The 23,195-nt window shown below is 38.7% G+C and overlaps 1 protein-coding gene across 4 annotated transcripts in view; it reads right to left on the bottom strand.

Annotated features, from left to right (window-relative positions):
- Positions 1-23,195, bottom strand: part of prkd3 (protein kinase D3) — a 112,187-nt gene that overhangs the window by 86,584 nt on the left and 2,408 nt on the right. For all 4 annotated transcript variants that reach the window (XM_061968588.2, XM_061968587.2, XM_061968586.2 and 1 more), the window contains exon 2: positions 18,333-18,900. In XM_061968588.2, coding sequence (XP_061824572.1) covers positions 18,333-18,620 — 288 coding nt within the window. In that variant the 5' untranslated portion in view covers positions 18,621-18,900. The remainder of the gene's footprint in view (positions 1-18,332; positions 18,901-23,195) is intronic.

Below are 23,195 nucleotides of genomic sequence, written 5' to 3' on the forward strand. Positions count from 1 at the left end.
AAAAAATCAGCTCCAAAATGTATTGCAAATTCCTGGAAAATACATTAATCAAGCAGAGGTGCAGAAAGAAAACTGCAGCATTCAGCAAGGCCATGATCTTTATGTAGGTCAACGCGACGGGTACTCCGTCTTCCTCCCACATCCCAAAAGCATGCATGTTAGGTTAATTCTAGACTCTTAATTGTTCGTTGGTGTGAATGTTAGTGAGTGGTTGTTTGCCTTATATGAGTCCTGTGATTGACAACCAGTCCAGGGTGTACACCATCTCTCGCATGTAGTCAGTTGGGATAGGCTGTGGCTTACTCCATACTTGCCAACCCTCCCGATTTTCCCGGGAGACTCCCCAATTTCAGTGCCCTCCTGAAAATCTCCCGGGGCAACCATTCGGCTGAATTTCTCCCGCTTTTCACCCGGACAACAATATTAAGGGCGTGCCGTGATGGCACTGCCTTTAGCGTCCTCTACAACCTGTCGACGCGTCCGCTTTTTCACCATACAAATAGCGTGCCGGCCCAGCCACATGTTGTATGCGGCTTCTGCATACACACGAAAGTGACTGCAAGACATACTTGATCAACAGCCATACAGGTCACACTGAGGGTGGCCGTATGAACAACTTTAACACTGTTACAAATATGCGCCACACTGTGAACCCACACCAAACAAGAATGATAAACACATTTCGGGAGAACATCCGCACCGTAACACAACATAAACACAACAGAACAAATACCCAGAATCCCTTGCATCCCTAACTCTTCCGGGCTACAATATACACCCCCGCTACCACCAAACCTGCCCCCAACCCCGCCCACCTCAACCTCACCCCCCCCCCAATCTCCCGAATTCAAAGGTCTCAAGGTTGGCAAGTATGGCTTACTCACAACCCTAGTTGTGCATGAACTATATAAATGCACTGAAAATTATTCAACACCCATTGTATATATTTTTTGTCAAATGTAGAAATTCTGAAAAAATGGTCAGTTTAAACAAAAAGCTCTGTTTTAAAAATTAGTTGTGTTGAGCTCTTTAAGTTCCTCTTCTTTGGTTGCTGTATTGCTTTATTGTTTAAGACTTTGGAAAAAGATAAAACTCTCAATGAGGATTGAATGAGTACTAAAACTGGTGAGACAGCAATTCAAGCAAAATTAATGTACACATGTTGAGATAATCCATGTTTCTTGCATGACTGAGTAATGAGTTATTTGGCAGAAATTGGATAGTTTTTCCTCAGAGGAGGAAACTGCAGCACAAAGGGACGGGAGGGGTATGTGGATGGGTAATATTCCAACATTACATCTCAAACACTTTTCTGCTGACAGACACTGGAGATTCTGCTGACTAGTGGGATCCGGCGAGAGCCTAAGCGATGGTCAGTGATCCTCAGGTGAAAATGTTGGCACGGTTCAGCAAAATTTGAGAGAAAAGGTTCACCATTGCCATGCATTTTTGCAAGGCAAGGCTGGAGTGAAACACAAAGGGCCTGCAGTCATAATTTCCACAGATATCAAAGCCATATGGCTGTTTTTTTTATGCAGCAGCTGGTACGATGCACTGTATTTAGCATGGTTTAATAGACGAAATGCACAACAATGTGGTTGGATGTTTTGGACATGTTCTGTTGTCCATGTAATTAAAATGTAAAATGATTTATTGAATGTTCAGCAAAAGTAGTCAGTAGTTTATTGTATACTGAGCAAGTGTAGTTTTGGGGTGTATAATTCCACTATCATAGCAAGATTGGGCAGATTTTATGATGAGAAATGTTGTCCAATCATTTATAAGACAACATTTCACATCAGAGGTCACTGAATATGGACAGTCTAAAAGAGTGAGTGCATGTAGTATATGTATAACTGAGCATTTAAAGATACTATTCAATCTAAATTTAATTAATGAATATCATGTAGTTCATTACAAATGCATTTGACGGGTTAGACGCTGATTCTAGTATGCCTTTATGGACTTTTATTTTACTACCTTTCTTAAACTGTTCCACAAAGTTGGAAGCATAGTATTGTCCCCAAAGTAATAGAAAGTCACTGCATTAAAAAGTTGTCATTATTAGATACTTTAATTGCAAGATAGAAAACATTCAATTAATGTGTACTACTAATTTTATTCCAGAGATTTGGTCGACCCTTTTCCTGTAATATATCATTGCAGCAATGCCACCACAGTGCCTCCAAGATTTCACATGCTTATTTGGGAATTGTTGCAGCCTAAAATGCCGGATTTTGCAATTTGCAGCAGCTTTTTTTAAAAGTTGTGGCTAAATTTGCAAAGGTTTTAGGCTTTTTTTATAACATTGCCTCATTGTGTGATTTCAAACCCAAAAAGAACAGGGATTTTATTAGATTAAACAAAATATGCTTTCTTTACATCAAAATGCATGCATAGTTTGAGAAACAAGTATTGATGTTTCTCTGGTTTTACTGCCACAGATTGTAACAAAACCAAATTTACAAGTTTAACACTAGCTGGTAGTAAAAGTATACTATCCAAACCCATTTACCAATTAAAATGACAGTTGGCGTAATCCCAGGATGCAGAGAAGGCAAGCAACTAGCAGGCAGAAGGTTATTTAATTAAGTACAAGGCAGAAGATAAGTAACACAGGTCTACCAGGAACTCAGAAATCAACATACCACTTTAGCATACAGAAAATAATAAATCAGCACTGACGGCGGGAACAAGGTGGAATTGAATAGAACCAAGTAACACAAAGTAAAGGTGCTGTAAAGCACAGAGCCTAAACAGGAAATACTACCAAAACAAGAGCACCAGGACAGGACATGATACCAAACACAAGAAAATAAAACTAAAAGTCTAAACTGTCATGTGGATCATGACACAAATGCTCCCTTATTGTCCACTGTCTGTTCTGACAAGTTGCAGACATTTTCTGTTAATGTTTCTCATATATTCATTTATTTGAGGGGGCCTGCCAAAAATTAATTCGGGCCCACACAAGGATGGGTACAGTTCACATCTGAACCGACAAGGTACCTTTAATTTGATACCAGTAGTCTACGGCAGCACTTTTTGGTTCTTTTTGTGTGTATTAATAAAGTTAAAAAGTTAAAATATCACTGATAGTCACACACACACACTAGGTGTGGTGAAATTACTCTCTGCATTTGAGCCATCTCCTTGTTCCACCCCTTGGGGGGTGAGGGGAGCGGTGAGCAGCAGCGGTGGCTGCGCTCAGGAATCATTTTGGTGATTTAACCCCCAATTCCAACCCTTGATGCTGAGTGCCAAGCAGGGAGGTAATGGGTCCCATTACCAAATATTCATATAAAATACTCGTTTTTTAATTGCAACATTTAAAAATGAGCTGTTTATGATAATTGCTGTCCAGTTGTTAATTTTTTTTTTTTTTTATTGTTTTACACTAAAAACTGTTAATAATGTTAGTGTTGTACTTATTACGCACCAGCTGTTTAATTGTAACATGCATCTTAGTTGTGGGTTTTCATTAACAAATTTGTAGGTTTTGAAATCGGCAAGTAAAATCGACAATGCTAATCAGTAGCATGTCAATAGTAAAGCCAATGTTTGTTAGCATCAAGCGTTGAGCGACCTCTGGCGGTTCTTCTTCTTGTTCCCCCGGGAGGGAGCCGATCATATCCAGGCTGTGGAGACAACTTCATGCACTGAAATTTTGTCAGCGTTTGGAAGTAAAACCTAACATCTGATCTATCTTTTTCTTTCTACGTTTACACCTAAATAGTTGGACTCGTGTCTTATTGTATGTCTTATTATATTGTATTGTTAAGTATTATTTTCACTTGTATAAACAATGTGCTGCCTGAAACTATCGCTATTGTGATTAATTTCCTGCCTTAATTGCAAATAATACAACATAGGGGGATACATTCCATCCATCCATCCATTTTCTACCGCTTATTCCCTTTTGGGGTCGCGGTGGGCGCTGGAGCCTATCTCAGCTACAATCGGGCGGAAGGCGGGGTACACCCTGGACAAGTCGCCAACTCATCGCAGGGCCAACACAGATAGACAGACAACATTCACACTCACATTCACACACTAGGGCCAATTTAGTGTTGCCAATCAACCTATCCCCAGGTGCATGTCTTTGGAAGTGGGAGGAAGCCGGAGTACCCGGAGGGAACCCACGCAGTCACGGGGAGGACATGCAAACTCCACACAGACAGATCCCGAGCCCGGGATTGAACCCAAGACTACTCAGGACCTTCGTATTGTGAGGCAGATGCACTAACCCCTCTTCCACCGTGCTGCCCGGGGATACATTCAGATATCCTAAATTATATTTCACATAATATTTACATGTACATTTGAAAGTACAACCTACAACATATTTTTAAAACATTATTAACTGCTATAATGTAGAGCTCAGGGATTATTTAAAATGAATTTAAAATATGGGCTGAACTTTTAGAAGAGACATTTCTAATAATTACTAGAAAACATCTTTAAAAATAATATCTGAGTAGTACTTTTTGACATTGCTGTTTATAATTCAACAAGAAAGACAAAGAAGATCTTTGCTTTTGTGGGACATCTGGACTTCCTTCACAGACGTGTTTCAGAGGGGACATCCAACTACATCATCATCATCAAGTGGGCGAAGCCGATTGTTGACTGCCATGATACGTTTTATTTTTAAAAATTGAACAATCATATAAATCCTCTTTAAAATGTATCATAACTAATAAATATACTTGTACTTGCTTTAAAGTCACTATATTTGCTTTGTAAAGAGAATTTATACATAATAATAAATTAAACATTTAATAAATAACAGAAACAGACCCCTTAGTGCTGAAATCAACTGCATATATAAAACCAATTGTGAAGGTAACGAAGTTGACCAGAGTGCTTTACGGAGTAGTCAAAGAGTAATAAAGTAGGTCACTGTATCATGTTTACAAATACAAGATTTCTTTCTGAGCAGGAGATGAATCTGCCTACAGCAACACATACAGGTCTACTCAAGATAAATGTAAAAAAAACAACTTTTGCTTCATAATTTATTTTTTTGTGTTTTACTTGCATGCCCAAGTCCAGTAAAACTGCTTGCGGTTAAAAAAACTTGTTATAAACCCCTGACCACTGGCGCCCGCCCCTCGCGCTAAAACACTGCTATTATTTTCATACCGGACAAAAAAAGAAGCGAAACTAAAAGAAAAAAAATACAAACGTAAAAAAGAGAAGCGATCATAAAAACCTTTGAAACACACAAAAACAATACAAGTGTACAAAAAAATGAATATTGGCCTCGAAAACATCCACCAAAAATGTTGTATCTTTTCAATGTTTGTATTTATTTGTTGTTAATACTTGTTTCGGTGCCAATACAACTGTTTCTACAATGTCAAATTTTACCAAATCTTACTGGCAGTGTTCTGGCTCCATAGAGAAGACGCTGTCGAAGGTGAGCTACGTAAATAAGACCGCCCGCAAAACGGTGCATCCTGACGAGACGGTCAGGAAGCGGCTTGAAGATGGTCTGTAAAACAGAATCTATGCAACATTATATGTTATGTAGACCACAAGGAAGTGTTTTAAATTTGAACAAAAATCAGAATAGTACCCGCATTATTGCGCCTTACAATCCGGTGCGCCTTTTGTATGAAAATAGACTTGAATAGACCCGCTCATCGGCAGTGCGCCTTATAATCCGGTGCACCCAAAGGTCCCAAAAATACGGTAGTTGTTTATTATTTATTTGTTCATTGTTATGTTACAAACAGAGAACAAAAAAATGGGATAAAACTGCTATGACACAAAAAGGGGAAGGATTAAATAAGCTCTGCTTCTTCCTCCTCCTTTTCGGACATGAAACAGCTGGAAATATGTGATGCATTACATTGTAATTGTATTGTATGCATGTTCAAAATAAACTGAACTGAACTGAACTGAAATACAAATGATGCCCTCTCCTGGCAATAATGTTACTCATAACAATGAATACGTTACTTGTTTTAAAACCAGACGTTTGATGTTTTGACACAACTAGACAGCACACAGTGCAGTGCACAGTGTAGTACACAATTAGCAGTCAATATTTGTTTTCACAGAGTTTAGTTGTATATGTCTGCTTTATATAAATTTTGTTCAATTACAATCTAATTTGATTTGTATAACGCATTCATTCAGGTTTAAAACAACTGTGATGCTAATGTCTGTTAGCCTGTCAATGGGATCTTCCATTGTATGTTAGCAGTAAGCAAGCAGCTTTAGTCCCAACCCTTATCTTGTATGGTTGCATTACTTTTTTCAGTTTGTACTTTGTTGTATTGTTGAAAAGCTACACATAATTTGCAGGTATTGGGGCAGCTTGGATAGGCTCCAGCCCCCCGGTGACCACAAAAGGGACCCGCGGTAGAAAATGGATGGACAGATGGTTCAATTTGTCTGAATTGGTGCGATCACAACATTGTAAATTCCTGGAGCGTCGGAATATATCGCATTCATGGAAAGTATGTGCAGGGATGAGATTCTACAGAGCCAGACAAACCTGTGAATAACTAACAAATGAATGCAAGCTGAGGTCCTGAGCAAAAAGTTTAACTGACTCCTTTATATCCTTATTCAAAATACCAAAGAAAGCAGACCCCCATCCCGCCCCCTATGTTCATCAAGTCAGCTTCACATTTACGTTTCCCATGTTGATTAATCAACATAATATAGCAGTGAGGCCTCAACAGCTGATTGAAGTGCATTGTTTAATCACCCTCTCATTTGTGCAGACAATGATAATTACAGCATTAAATGGAGTACACCACAGGTCTGAAAAATGCAATGTGTGGATGCACTACTATCATTATATAAATGGGATCTTCACAGCATTAATCACATGCTGTACATCTACTGAATGAAGTATGTGTGAACTCAAATATAACATTTGCAATACAGTGAAAGCAAAAAGGGGAGGATGGCAGCTTGGAAAAAACACAGCAAATTTGAATGATAAAGTTAAATTTTGATTTAATGCCGCACACACACACTTTGAATGGGACTTTTAGAATAATGTGTAAAAGAGACAAGAGGTGCAGAAGCTGTCCAGAAACAAACATGTTTTAAATTATGCTGCTGATGAAAAATTATTACTAGACTTACCGCTTTTTGCAACAACATAACCCAAAGCAAAATTCATAAAGCAACGACAAACTAGTGGTTGTGTAGTGGAAGAATGAAGGCAGTATTGACAAATATGCTGCAACACAAAAAAGGCAACAAAGATCCACAGAGTGAAGTCATATGCCAAGCAAGAATGACAAATATTTCACTATAAAAAAGTCCAACAGTGAGTGTTTTCAGTTCTTGAAGACTTACAGAGCGCAGCTAAAGAAAAATCTGTTGTATCTCAGTGTTTGACAAGCTCAGATTAAAGGTAATGTGTTTCAGAACATTGAAAGTGATGCCCTTTTTTATTTTCTGTACCTTAAAATTACCAACAAGTTAAACCGACCTACATTTTGCGCAAAAATATGCCTTTAGAAAGGTTGGGAGGTCAAACCAACAAGCAAAAACCCAACATATTGTCAAAGTGGTACACATGCCTTGGCTGCCTCGTACTATATAGCTAGAGCAGTGGTTCTTAACCTGGGTTCGATCGAACCCTAGGGGTTCAGTGAGTCGGCCTCAGGGGTTCAGCGGAGGTCAAAACACATCCGACTCATCGTGTAAATAAAAACTTCTCCTTATCGGCGTATTACGGATACGGGAACAGCAGAAGTCACACTGATTTGCAGGTGTGTAATTTGTTTTGAGTTTATGCACTGTGTTGGTTTTGTTCTTTGAACAAGGTGATGTTCATGCACGGTTCATTTTGTGCACCAGTAAAAAAACATGGTAACACTTTAGTATGGGGAACATATTCACCATTAATTAGTTGCTTATTAACATGCAAATTAGTAGCATATTGGCTCTTAACTAGTAATTATTAAGTACTTAGTAATGCCTTATTCGGCTTGGCCTTATTATAACCCTAACCCTCTAACCCTGGCCCTAACCCTCTAACCCTGACCCTAACCCTAACCAAATAACTCTAAATTAAGCCTTTGTTAATTAGAATATGTTCCCCATATTAAAGTGTTACCAACAACATATAACTTTGTCTTGAATTTGAAAAAAACAACATTTTATTTATCACTATAGAAGGGTTCGGTGAATGCGCATATGAAACTGGTGGGGTTCGGTACCTCCAACAAGGTTAAGAACCACTGAGCTAGAGCAACAATAAGTCAACATATTAATCAGACTAGTCCATTATTTTGCATTGTTTCAATTGCACAAATTTTTACAAATTCAACCAATCTTCGTGTATTATGTGAGGTGTCCCAAATTTGTGAAATAGCTGCAAATTTTGGCCAGTCAACAACATTTTTGCCAATCAAATATTTTCCCGGTAACGCTTAAACCTTTCTAACCAATCAAATGTGTCTCCTGCATCCCCCACCACGTCCTCACTTCCTTGTTTACATTGATAAAGACATTGACGTGTGATGATAATTTTTCGTCGTCTCTCATTTGCCAAAAAAAAAGTCACTGCTGTTGATCGCAACAGTTCCACAATGTTCTCAATGAAAGTAAGGGTCAACTACATGCAATGTGTTGCAACATAAACGAAAATGTGATTGAAAAACACTTTTCAACCGCAAAACATGCCCGGAGAACGTCTGCAACTTGCAAAGGACATAGCAGACAGCGACAATAAGGGAACCTTTGGCAGTGTTTGTTTTGTAAACGATGCAAGCATTTGTGTGATTTGTATACTTGTGTAAAAATGGAAGCAGATGGAACACACTGTAGGTAAATATACTAAGCCTGAAGGTACACTTTATCAACAAATAATATGTGCATATACAGTACCTCAAAAAAGTGAGTACCTCCTGCCCCCTCAACCATTTGTATTACAGTACAGCTTTTCAAGGAAAAATACTAAAAATGAAGCATGGATATACTTTAAAGTAGTTGGTGTACAGCTCGTATAAAAACTGTCACTGCTACAAAACCCAAAACCAGTGAAATTGGCACGTTGTGTAATTCGTAAATAAAAACAGAATACAATGATTTGCAAATCCTTTTCAACCTATATTCAATTGAACACACTGCAAAGACAATATATTCAATGTTTGAACTGAGAAACAAAAAAAAACTTAGACTTTAATGGCAGCAACACATTTACCACTGTGTTACATGGCCTTTCCTTTTAACAACACTCAGTAAACGTTTGGGAACTGAGGAGACCAATTTTTGAGGCTTTTCAGGTGGAATTCTTTCCCATTCTTGCTTGATGTACAGCTTAAGTTGTTCAACAGTCCGGTTGTGGTATTTTAGACTTCATATTGCGCCACATATTTTCAATGGGAGACAGGTCTGGACTACAGGCAGGCCAGTCTAGTACCCGCACTCTTTTACTATGAAGCCACGTTGATGTAACACGTGGCTTGGCATTGTCTTGCTGAAAAGCAGGGGCGTCCACGGTAATGTTGCTTGGATGGCAACATATGTTGTACCAAAACCTGTATGTACCTTTCAGCATTAATGGTGCCTTCACAGATGTGTAAGTTACCCATGCCTTTGGCACTAATACACCCCCATACCATCACAGATGCTGGCTTTTCAACTTTGCTTCTATAACAATCTGGATGGTACTTTTCCTCTTTGTTCCGGAGGACACAACGTCCACAGTTTCCAAAAACTATTTGAAATGTGGACTCGTCAGACCACAGAACACACTTACACTTTGCATTAGTCCATCTTAGATGAGCTCAGGCCCAGCAAAGCTGGTGGCGTTTCTGGGTGTTGTTTATAAATGGCTTTCGCTTTGCAAAGTAGAGTTTTAACTTGCACTTACAGATGTAGAGACGATCTGTAGTTACTGACAGTGGTTTTCTGAAGTGTTCCTGAGCCCATGTGGTGATATTCTTTACACACTAATGTCGCTTTTTGATGCAGTACCGCCTGAGGGATCGCAGGTCCGTAACATCATTGCTTACTTGCAGTGATTTCTCCAGATTCTCTGAACCTTTTGATGGTATTACAGACCATAGATGGTGAAATCCCTGAATTCCTTGCAATAGCTCGTTGAGAAATGTTGTTCTTAAACTGTTCGACAATTTGCTCACGCATTTGTTCACAAAGTGGTGACCCTCGCCCCATCCTTGTTTGTGAATGACTGAACATTTCATGGAAGCTGCTTTTATAGCCAATCATGGCACCCACCTGTTCCCAATTAGCCTGTTCACCTGTGGGATGTTCCAAATAAGTGTTTGATGAGCATTCCTAAACTTTCCCAGTCTTTTTGCCAGTTGTGCCAGCTTTTTTGAAACATGTTGCACGCATCAAATTAAAATGAGCTAATATTTGCAAAACATTAAGTTTTCCAGTTCGAACGTTAAGTATCTTGTCTTTGTAGTCTATTCAATTGAATATAGGTTGAAAAGGATTTGCAAATCATTGAATTCTGTTTTTATTTACCATTTATACAACGTGCCAACTTCACTTCATATTATTATCCCTGAAGAGTATATATATTGTTAAGTAGTCTTAAGCATAAATGATTTTAACTATAAATATTTTATTTTTTTCTAATGTTAAGTGAAGGCTGAGATAGCATTTTTTTCTTAACTTTTCATAAAGGGGAGTAAATGCCTAATAAGGGAATAAATATTTCTTTCTTTTTTTTGCACATTTGTGTGTGCCATTTTGTTAAAATGCTTTTCTCAGTCTTTTTGCTCTTTATATTTGCTCATTAATGATCTATTCTTCAAAAAATGTCCTTATTATAATCATGATTTAGTGCAACTTCCATTTTCTTCCACAGTTTTATCGCAACAAACATGAAAAAAAAAAACATGGCAACTTATAGCTAACATTTTTAGAGAAAAACTCCAGCAAAATCAGGCATCTCAAAAAAGGGTCGCAAGATCCTGGGCGGAATTGTAAATTGCTGCCAATGTTAAAAATATGCTCTCCTCTAAGTTTAATATCAAATAAAGAATATAATGATTTTACCCGTCGGGCCCACGTGGGAATAGATTTTCCTCCAAGCTGCCCCTGAGCTAAAATGAGTTTGACACCTTTGGTCTAAACCGGACAAGTCGATCGCGAAGGTGGTGTGAGTAGATCACATGGCATTAAAAAAAAAAAAAAGACTTAAGCATCAGCCCTGATGGCACACCACTGACTGCCCATGCGCAAACAACTACGCCAAATACGGCCCAACTATCAAGCCAGCTAGCCAGTTACCAAGTTAGCCTCAATTTTATAGCCTTGGTTTTTTCTCTAAACTTAAGAAAGGGTATACAAATTTGTGGAGGAGCTGGGCCAAGCAAAATGCCAAAAACGTATCACTTTCATACAGAATGGAAGGAGGAATTTTTTTCACGATGTCATTTTAACGTGACACTATGTCACGTTGTCATGCATATGCCTCATCTGCAGAGGTGTGGACTCGAGTCACATGACTTGGACTCGAGTCAGACTCGAGTCATGAATTTGATGACTTTAGACTCGACTTGACAAAATGTAAAGAGACTTGCAACCCGACTTAGACTTTAACATCAATGACTTGTGACTTCACTTGGACTTGAGCCTATTGACTTGACATGACTTGCCACTTTCCCCAAAATCCAAAGCTTAAAAAGTTATTTGGGAGCGCTCCGTATTTTTCATTTTCTTCGTCTGTGTCGGTCCTGTCAGCTGGTGTGCTCTCAGTACAACAGCCAATCAAATTAGATCTACGTTGTTTGCATCCAACAGCATTCATCCAATCAAATTGCAGGAGAACCAATGAACGAGAGTTGTCAAACAACGCGCCAGTGAGAAACAATTATGCCAAAGTTGGTTTTGTTCGGGTATAAAAACTACGACTTGGTCAACAAAAAACGAATTGCCGTATGCAAATCACGCAGTTCGAATATTACAGACGGAGACGCAACAACTTCCAACTTCGTTCGACATTTGAAGTTGCACAAAGAAGGGTAAATTTTGAATGTAAGCTAACGTTTATTGGCTAAGTAACGTGACTTTAATTTGCTGTGTAGTTAAATCAGTGAGGCTGTAAACTCACTGCTAACGTTATAACCATAGACATCTTATAAGTAGACGCAGCATCGAGCGCTACTGCCTACTGGCGCAGACGAGACGCGTGGCCGCCATCTTGGAGTGGTGATCCGCTCCACTCAGTGCAATTCATTTGGCAGGAGCAATGAACTGTCAGGCATTTAATTCATCTTACCTCACTGAATACCACTGATTTTCACCCCCTTTTTTGTCATACGTGTAGCTATGATAACAGACACATGTTTTAGCGTGTTTTATTATTCATAGTGTGCTTAACAGTAATGTAATATTCTTATACGCTATAAATGACCAGACATCCGAGATCAAAACTGGGAATATAATCCCAGAGAAGGTGAAAAAAACGGTAAACTATTTTTAAGTTGAAGAAAAAATATGATTAGGTTATATATATATATATATATATATATATATATGCGCGTATATCCTACATAAACAATGTATGAATACATTAGATATCTATATATCTTAGGGACCTATAGACTGTATCTCTGTTGCTGCAGCAGCAGAGAGTTTATTCTGTCTTGACACTTTGTATTGATATTTTGTATTACATTCTTCCCTTAAATGATAATGTTTGCAGTGATTGTCTTATATGTATTTTTTATGTATGCCGCTTTGGATAAAAGCGTCTGCCAAATACTTAAACATAAACATATATAAACACCTGAAAGTCTTTATATCAGCTAAAACCACCAATCTGTTTCACTGGATTCAGAATAAAACCAAATTCTGTCTTACCCAACAATGTTAGTATTTGAATATTGCTACTTGAAGACTTATTCCTGGTTACAATTATACTGTTAAGAAAGTTTTGTCTTATACTTTGCCTAAAATGAGAATGCATCATAATCTGTGGCGGCTGGTGAATTTTGTTTTAGGTGGGGTTGAAAGTTTGTAAACCAAACCCCTGTAGGGGGGTCATCCTCCACCAGAAGATTTCTTTGTGATTTTCACATACAAATATTGAAGATCTTTGCTCCTTCTCAACTCTGTGGTAATATTATTTTCATAAAATACAACCAATAGTACGTTAATGTTAAATCTTACTTGTGAAAAGTAATCCCCCGATTCCTATTTTCAACAGTCCGCTCATTTGAGCAGGAAAACGCTGAACACCATCTTTGTTTTCTACCTGTCAACTGTCAGTTTAGGCTGCTCGCCGGCTCCTCATCACCACTTCAAGATGGCGGCCAAATTGCTCACGTCACAGCAACCAATGCTGCGTCTACTTATAAGATGTCTATGGTTATAACGTCATTGCAAACACGGCAATATGTTGCGTCCACTGCAGTTCGCTACCTTATTCATACTTTTTGTCAAGTGATTTTTTTTAAGCAGGGTTGCATGAGGTACCTAAACATAACGTTACGTTAGTCAATGTATCATACACAGTAACGTAACGTTAGACGGCGGTCAGCAGCACCGCGTATTTTAGCCACCTACAAAAAGACCAACATAGTCAAATAAAGGTCAGTTAAAATGTATACTATATTAAGAATATGTGTACATATTGCATAGGGCCCTGACATCTAAAAAGTACAACTCTGTTCATTGCAATGTTCATATATTTGTTATTTTTTTCATGTGTACGCACACATAAACACACATACAGTATGAGATGAGATCAATGATATAAGGTAAGAACAGGATAGAAACTGCTGTGGAACTAGTTACAATGCAATATGCCATGGAAATACAATGTTAACACTTTTGTGCAAATAAGTACAGTTGCACTTGTTTTTTCAAATGTGTTTATTCTGTAAAGGAATGAGTTACATGTTTTAAATGACTGGTTAATAGTGCTATTTTGAAGTGCGATGTCACCACTATCTTTTTCCCTGCAATTTCAAATGCACTTGTTTTAATAAATAAATACAGCGTTTTAAAAGCATACACAATCTGTGTAAATACATTAGTCTGTGGTTAAAACGACTTGAAAGGACTCGAAACTCAAAATGCAGGACTTGGGACTTGACTTGAGACTTTCCAGTCTTGACTTTGGACTTGACTCGGGACTTGCCTGTCTTGACTCGGGACTTGACTCGAGACTTTAGAGCAAAGACTTGAGACTTACTTGTGACTTGCAAAGCAATGACTTGGTCCCACCTCTGCTCATCTGTCAGACTACCGTTGCACTACCAAAGCAGGAGTGCAATGTGGAGCGGCATTTTCGGACTGTTCATAAAAACTACGACACCGACTTCCCACCGACAAGCGAGCTGAGGAGAAAGGTGAAGAAACTAAAATGCCAGTTGTCCGGGCAGCAGTCATTTTTCTCACTGCGAACTTGGTAAGCGAAAGCTGCCACCGAAGCATCGTTCCTTTCATTCCATCCAATGCAAGTCATCAGAGTACGGTAATGACAAAAAAGTACATAGGTACAGTTAATTGTGTTGTGCAATATGGACTCATTCGGTTTTGCAAGGTACATTAACATATATTGTGCATATAAAGAATTCTCAATATATTCATAAATAAATATATGTTTTGAATTTTTGTAGTACGTAGATCATTTTGGCTTGGTCATTTTATAAGCAGCTCGTATGGTGAAAAAGTGTGTGCACCCCTGTTCTAAACAGAAGGGAAAGGCGCCATAGCAGCGCCTGCAGTGAGTAACTCATCCAAAAGATGGCGCCATAGCACAAACGATAACAACTATTCAGTGTATTTGCTTTGGGTTTTTGTTTTTACTTTTTTGCATCAGCTAAGAAAAATCCACAAATTAGCCACACCGGTTTATAAACCGCAGGGTTCAAAGAGTTGGAAAAAAGTAGTGGCTTATAGTACGAATTTACGATAAATGCTATGTGTGCAACAGAATAAAACAGGCTTTGATTCAAACTTCCATCCATTTTCTACCGCTTGTCCCTTTCGGGGTCGCGGGGGCTGCTGGAGCCTATCTCTGCATCTACCCGTGTGAAAATGCAGTGAACATACTGACATGTACCAGGTGATGGCGTTGAAAGTCATGTTTGATCATACTTGCCAACCTTGAGACCTCCGATTTCGGGAGGTGGGAGGCGGGGAGCGTGGTTGGGGGCGTGGTTAAGAGGGGAGGAGTATATTTACTGCTAGAATTCACCAAGTCAAGTATTTCATATATATATATATAAATATTTTATTTATTTATTTTTTTTTTTTTTAAATATATTTTATATACGGTATATATATATGTATATATAAGAAATACTCAAGTATTTCATATACACACACACATATATATATATATATATATATATATATATATATATATATATATATATATATATATATATATATATATATACATACATACATACATACAGGTAAAAGCCAGTAAATTAGAATATTTTGAAAAACTTGATTTATTTCAGTAATTGCATTCAAAAGGTGTAACTTGTACATAATAATTATTCATTGCACACAGACTGATGCATTCAAATGTTTATTTCATTTAATTTTGATGATTTGAAGTGGCAACAAATGAAAATCCAAAATTCCGTGTGTCACAAAATTAGAATATTACTTAAGGCTAATACAAAAAAGGGATTTTTAGAAATGTTGGCCAACTGAAAAGTATGAAAATGAAAAATATGAGCATGTACAATACTCAATACTTGGTTGGAGCTCCTTTTGCCTCAATTACTGCGTTAATGCGGCGTGGCATGGAGTCGATGAGTTTCTGGCACTGCTCAGGTGTTATGAGAGCCCAGGTTGCTCTGATAGTGGCCTTCAACTCTTCTGCGTTTTTGGGTCTGGCATTCTGCATCTTCCTTTTCACAATACCCCACAGATTTTCTATGGGGCTAAGGTCAGGGGAGTTGGCGGGCCAATTTAGAACAGAAATACAATGGTCCGTAAACCAGGCACGGGTAGATTTTGCGCTGTGTGCAGGCGCCAAGTCCTGTTGGAACTTGAAATCTCCATCTCCATAGAGCAGGTCAGCAGCAGGAAGCATGAAGTGCTCTAAAACTTGCTGATAGACGGCAGCGTTGACCCTGGATCTCAGGAAACAGAGTGGACCGACACCAGCAGATGACATGGCACCCCAAACCATCACCCAACCATGCAAATTTTGCATTTCCTTTGGAAATCGAGGTCCCAGAGTCTGGAGGAAGACAGGAGAGGCACAGGATCCACGTTGCCTGAAGTCTAGTGTAAAGTTTCCACCATCAGTGATGGTTTGGGGTGCCATGTCATCTGCTGGTGTCGGTCCACTCTGTTTCCTGAGATCCAGGGTCAACGCAGCCGTCTACCAGCAAGTTTTAGAGCACTTCATGCTTCCTGCTGCTGACCTGCTCTATGAAGATGGAGATTTCAAGTTCCAACAGGACTTGGCGCCTGCACACAGCGCAAAATCTACCCGTGCCTGGTTTACGGACCATGGTATTTCTGTTCTAAATTCGCCCGCCAACTCCCCTGACCTTAGCCCCATAGAAAATCTGTGGGGTATTGTGAAAAGGAAGATGCAGAATGCCAGATCCAAAAACGCAGAAGAGTTGAAGGCCACTATCAGAGCAACCTGGGCTCTCATAACACCTGAGCAGTGCCAGAAACTCATCGACTCCATGCCACGCCGCATTAACGCAGTAATTGAGGCAAAAGGAGCTCCAACCAAGTATTGAGTATTGTACATGCTCATATTTTTCATTTTCATACTTTTCAGTTGGCCAACATTTCTAAAAATCCCTTTTTTGTATTAGCCTTAAGTAATATTCTAATTTTGTGACACACGGAATTTTGGATTTTCATTTGTTGCCACTTCAAATCATCAAAATTAAATGAAATAAACATTTGAATGCATCAGTCTGTGTGCAATGAATAAATATAATGTACAAGTTACACCTTTTGAATGCAATTACTGAAATAAATCAAGTTTTTCAAAATATTCTAATTTACTGGCTTTTACCTGTATATACTCAAGTATTTCATATATATATATATATATATATATATATATATATATATATATATATATATATATATATATATATATATATGAAATACTTGACTTTCAGTGAATTCTAGCTATATATATATTTGTTTTATTATATATATATATATATATATATATAGTAAAGCAGTTGTGCACTGCACTCTCTAAAAGCCCTAGATGTTATTGTCACATATGCATGTACAGTAGATGGCAGTATTGTCCTGTTTAAGAGTGTCACAACATTGCTGTTTACGGCAGACGAACTGCTTTATGGTAGACGAAAACGTGACTGATGTTGTTGTGTGTTGTTACCGCGCTGGGAGGACGTTAATGAAACTGCCTAACAATAAACCCACAAGAACTTGCCCTGATCATTCTACAGTTATAACGTGATTGGGCAGGCACGCTGTTTATATTGTGGGAAAGCGGACGTGAAAACAGGCTGGCCGCTGTCGACACGTAACTCAGGTCCGCATGGAGCTGGAGGGAGCGTGGCCTCCAGCTCTGCCTGAATTTCGGGAGATTTTCGGGAGAAAATTTGTCCCGGGAGGTTTTCGGGAAAGGCGTTGAATTTCGGGAGTCTCCCGGAAAATCCGGGAGGGTTGGCAAGTATGTGTTTAAACGTCTTACGGCTGCTATCCAGGCTATTTGCCGTCTCTTTATTAGCTCATTAAGCAGACTTCCTTTGGCTTTTCTTTAACTCTGGAAATGAGAAAATTCATACCAACTTGTTAAAAAAAAAAAAAAAAAACCTAAGCACAGATTCTTATATTCAGCCATGTAAATAAGCGATTTCAAGTCCAGCAAGACCCATAATGCAATGTGTTTCCACGTCATACTTTCAAGCCCTATAGTTCTGCACCTGTTAGTGGCACATTTTAGGCTACAAACGGAAGTTGAATTCAGGTTAGTTCCTACACTGAGTGTGTATTTTTCAAGTATATAACCCCAGAGTAGCTATTAAACCTGTTTGTGCAACTTTACGGATATTTACATTAAAATGCAAAGTCACTATCAGACGGTTTTGAGAATACAGGATCGCCGCAGCTATTATGTGTATACTTCTGCTGTGTCAGTCTCAGGGCAGGAGGCCCAGATGTTTGTTTTGGAACTCTTCAATAGATGAATATGGTAAGTTGACAAAACACATGCTGATGCAGCATATTGGTCCACTGCAGCCTTTCAGAATAGCTGCTCGAGTTTAAAAACAAAACAGCACTGGGTATGGACTTGTTTGTGCAGAATTGTTCACCTCAGGAGATGTTAAGAGAAAACTGATTATACAAATGAAAAAAAAAAGCTTTTGGTGAGACATTTTAAACGCGATCCTTACCTTATGGTCCACTATGGAGCACACCAGGTCCTTGACAGCCGAAAGCGACAGGTCACTGGCCTCCAGGTTGACTGTCTCCCTTGTCAGTCCAATCTGCAGCAGGAAAGACACCCCATGGAAAGAACTACGAGAATTGGTGGGGCTCGGGGCATCGTGGCTTCCGTTGGACAGCCGTGTGTAGAGCGGTCCAACCGGGGAAGGGGACAGAATGGCTGGCAAGGTCGGATGGTGCGGATGGAGAGAGTGGAGGTAGGCTCGAGGTAAGGATGCGGGAGAGGAGGCAGACATTGGCTTTCTTCCAATGGCGACTTGCAAAGTTGAATACTACAGGGTTCCGTGACGGGGTATTTGGCTGGGAATACCTTTGGTACTCATCAGTCTTAGTGAGTCAGAAATGTGGGATTTTCCAGAGTGTCAACTTAAATCAGTGGTGCCACACGGCACTGTTGTTTACCACATGAAATAAAGTTTCTGAACATTCCGGAGTAGCCCTGCAACAAACGTCATATCTTGAAGTGGTGCTCCTTGTTTTTAATGAAGTCACTGATCCACTCTGACCACAGGAAGCCTGTCAACAAAAACAAACATACGTCTTCACAAACTAAATATTTAACAACATTAAAAGGGCCCCTCTAATGCCGACAACATTGGCATGGATTTCATAGTTCTTGACCTAAAAATGATGTCTACAAATAAAATTCCCCTCAAAATAGCCACAGTAATAATTTAGGCTTGATTTCTAACGACTTTACAACACATTTTAAAAGGCCCACTTTTAACTCCAAAAGGTGGGCACTGCATCCTGCATCAGCCTGCTTATGCCACCTACAGAAGACGGGAGGCAATTTCAAATTGCGTAGAATGAGCCTGAGTTTCTAGAAGTTTACGTGTACTAAAACATATGCAAAATTGATAGCGCACCCAAAGCTGATCTAATCTAAACTCGTTCACAGAGGATTGCATCTCTTAAGTGAGAAAATTAAGGACCGCAATCATCTTGAATATGAAAAATATATGCTGATCGTCAGAACGGCCACAATATTGGGAGGAGAAGATGCAAATATAATCATTTAGCAAGCGCAATGTGATTTATCATGACTAAAACTGTTCTGTGTCTTTATTTAGCACATTTGAAATGTTAGTGCAAACCACAGTTACACAAATGGCTGTGATAAAGGATGGCATCGCGCTGCAAAGACAGGTTGGACAGACAATACTTTGTACATTTAAGGAGGGGCATAATTAATTTTTTTCTGGAGGATCAAAAATCAATTTCCGCGGTGTTAGCGCACATACTTGCTAAAGCAGCACTGCTGGGGCTTCGTCTGTTCACAACTGATTACTACATGTAAGAGAAACCCTTATATTCGTGGTTATCAAAAGAATATGGGTTTGAACTTATAAAAGCCTTTATCGTGTCTGAAAAATTAAAGTTGCCCCTTTTTATGGTATTAATGAGATTCTAAAGGACATTTACTGATCCGATGTTGATGTGCTAAAACCTCTTTCTACTACAACTACTAATTGTGGCAGACTTCATGTCAGCAAACAATAACTACTTTGGGACAAATGATGATCCAGAACCTTATATTTTTTAGCCTGAATATACAGAGGATGAACTACAAGTTTTAGAAGCTGAGTGATAGGCAGATCTTGCAAGTAGCACTATTGCTAAGTGCTATACAAGAAATACAACCATACAAACATAATAAAACAATCACTTACTGTACAACGTTTGCTCTCACTGAGATGCCGACTGAAGAGATGTTTATATCTTCCCGTTTAGATGAAGAATTAATCATAATCCTCACACAGGTAAAAAATAAAATAAAATAAAAAAGTGGCAGCAAACAAGCATCTTTTCATGTCTTTCTCGCCATCTCCAAGTCTAGGTTGAATGTCAAAGTTGACCAACTTCTCGGTTTATGTCCACAACCTTCTTCTAAACAAGTGAGAAGTATTACTTATAATCTAGAATTAAAGGGGGACTGCACTTCTTTTGTAATTGTGCCTATCGTTCACAATAATAATGAGAGACAGAAACACGTCTTTTTTTTTACAATTTTAAAGATGGTTAAAAAACCCGCTTGAAAAATGTGGCTAATGGGAGTCGACGTTGTAGCCTTCAAAGCCCTCTAAAACAACTTCAAAACCCTCCATCAAGGTTTTATATACACACTGAAAGTCTATATATAATGTAGTAACAGACATGTTCATAACAATCACAACAAAATGTTCAATATTTACCGTATTTTGATCATTTTAATAATTTCTTCCGCGCATTGATTTTCATTTCCATAGCAGCGCACTTCCGACTTCCAGCAAAAACTTGTGTTCCTACTTCCGGAATCAAACACAAGTGTGTTTCCTAATCATGGCAGACTTGTTAACAGACAATGAAGATGACTATTTTTGGACAAATGAGGATTCACAAATATATATATATGGCTAAATATACTGCTGCTTATAGAAGCGAGCACAAAGGGAGAGTGAGACGTTGGAGCAGACGGAAGCCGAGAGTGAGGTGGAAGCGATTTTGATGCTATTTTGGAGCCAGGCTATTTCGACATAAATGGTGTGCTTACCCAAAATCAGCAGGAAACGTCACCGGTCTGCTGGACCAGCTGAACAACTGTCCATCGAGTGAGTCACTTTAATATCAATCATGATACACGCAGCACGCCATGCGTGTTATTACAACTACAGTACATACAATGTCTGACTAACTGTGTACAACCAAAACATGAAATGTGAGTTAATACTTTACAGATACTGTAATATGATTGTTCATGTTTCTCAACCAGTACAAATTGGTGTCGTATCGCAGTGGTGTGCATTACAAACTCAAACGCGTTTCGTGTTGTCGTAGAAACTAGCTTATCTCTTGCCGTAGTTAGCTTTTAAGACAAATACCATAGCATGGCGATGTGTTACTACGCTAGAAAAAGAGTTCCTCTGTGTTCGCTCTTACAATAACAATGTCGCTACAGCTTGGTTATTATACAGGTTACGGAACGTAAATTAAGTATTGTTAACGGTTTTTGAATGTATTTTTGAAAGTCATTTAGAAGTAGAATTGATTGCTCCCATTAGCTGCATTGCTAGCCGCCTAGAACGAGCTGATTTTTACATGTTTGAAAGAGAATAAAAACAAAAAACTTTTGTCTTCTTGTCTCTCATAATGGTTGTGAACGATAGGTAAAACGTGTAGTTTCTCTTTAAGGTTCAATTCGAATATTTCTCCTTCGCCCTCGTTTTTGCCCTCCCTCTTTGGTTTTGACCGTTCACGTCAATCAAGAAGCGTTCAAATTATCTGTCAGGTAGGGGGGAAGGGCATAGTCCCTCCTTCGAAGCGAAGTGAGCTTGTAGACCTCCCGACACGATCGAGTGCGATGGCAGACAAGAAACCCAGAGAAGCGTACAAATGTGACTAATAAGCATAGTTAATGATTTTTTTATAATAATAAAACTGGTGTTTTAGTCAGACTTCAAACCTTTGCTACTGCAAGTATATATTGGCTTCAAACATAAATACAGAATGAAACACTTTTTACATACAGCGAGCTGATGTGCCAGCACTTGCATATTTCGCCAAAAACGTTGTCTTCTAAACGGTCTTCTTCTTAATAAAGAAATGCGGAAAAAAAAAAAAATGAGGCCAAGCAAAGCCCAACATCGCGTGTGACGGCATATTGAAAGTAAAAAAACATTTGTTGCATCTGCCTTACGTCACTGCTGGCAAACTGCAAGGGTTGATGACGTAGAGATTCGATTGACGTCCATATGCATAGGGGTGTATTTGCAATACTTCGCGGAGGGTCAAGTAGAAGAGGGGATGGGAAGGAGGGAGAATTCGAATTGATCCTAACTTCCACCAATTCAGAGGCGATGCAGCCGTTCATCGGATTAGTATGCCAGTAGCTGCATAAACTAGAATATTTGACATGGCTTATTATGTTTAAAGCAAGACATTATCAATAGCCTGCAGATATTCAGAGTTTATCCATAGAAAGGGATGTGGGGTATAACCTCAGAGGAACGGCAAAATATAAACACGCTTTAGCACTTAGCACAAGGAAAAGTTTTTGTGTCTCAGACTGTGGGGTGAAAATATGGAACAGCCTGAGTGATGAACTCAAACACTGTTCAAACATTGAGCATTTTAAAAAATTGTACAAATCTAATATTTTGGTTCGGTATAGTGAGGTCTAGGCTTATTTTGAATGTGAGTATGAATGACTTATATGACTTATGATGATATATTGAGAATTGTAAGTACATTGTTCTGGGCTAATAAGTTATGTGGATCCAAATGAATGTGATCAAATGTGGTTCAGAGGAAACTGGATATTAGTTAAAGTAACTATGGAAAAAAGGGTGGGATTCAAAAAGTGTATACTTCTTCCCATTACCCTTTTGAGATATGTTTAATTAAATTTCATTTTGTTAATGCAATTTTTTCTTTTTTTGTGAAATAATACAAACCCCGTTTCCATATGAGCTGGGAAATTGTGTTAGATGTAAATATAAACGGAATACAATGATTTGCAAATCATTTTCAACCCATATTCAGTTGAATATGCTACAAAGACAACATATTTGATGTTCAAACTGATAAACCTTTTTTTTTTTGCAAATAATCATTAACTTTAGAATTTGATGCCAGCAACACTTGACAAAGAAGTTGGGAAAGGTGGCAATAAATACTGATAAAGTTGAGGAATGCTCATCAAACACTTATTTGGAACATCCCACAGTTGTGCAGGCTAATTGGGAACAGGTGGGTGCCATGATTGGGTATAAAAACAGCTTCCCAAAAAATTTTCAGTCTTTCACAAGAAAGGATGGGGCGAGGTACACCCC

Source organism: Nerophis lumbriciformis, linkage group LG08, assembly GCF_033978685.3.
Source record: "Nerophis lumbriciformis linkage group LG08, RoL_Nlum_v2.1, whole genome shotgun sequence".
Taxonomy (NCBI): Eukaryota; Metazoa; Chordata; class Actinopteri; order Syngnathiformes; family Syngnathidae; genus Nerophis; species Nerophis lumbriciformis.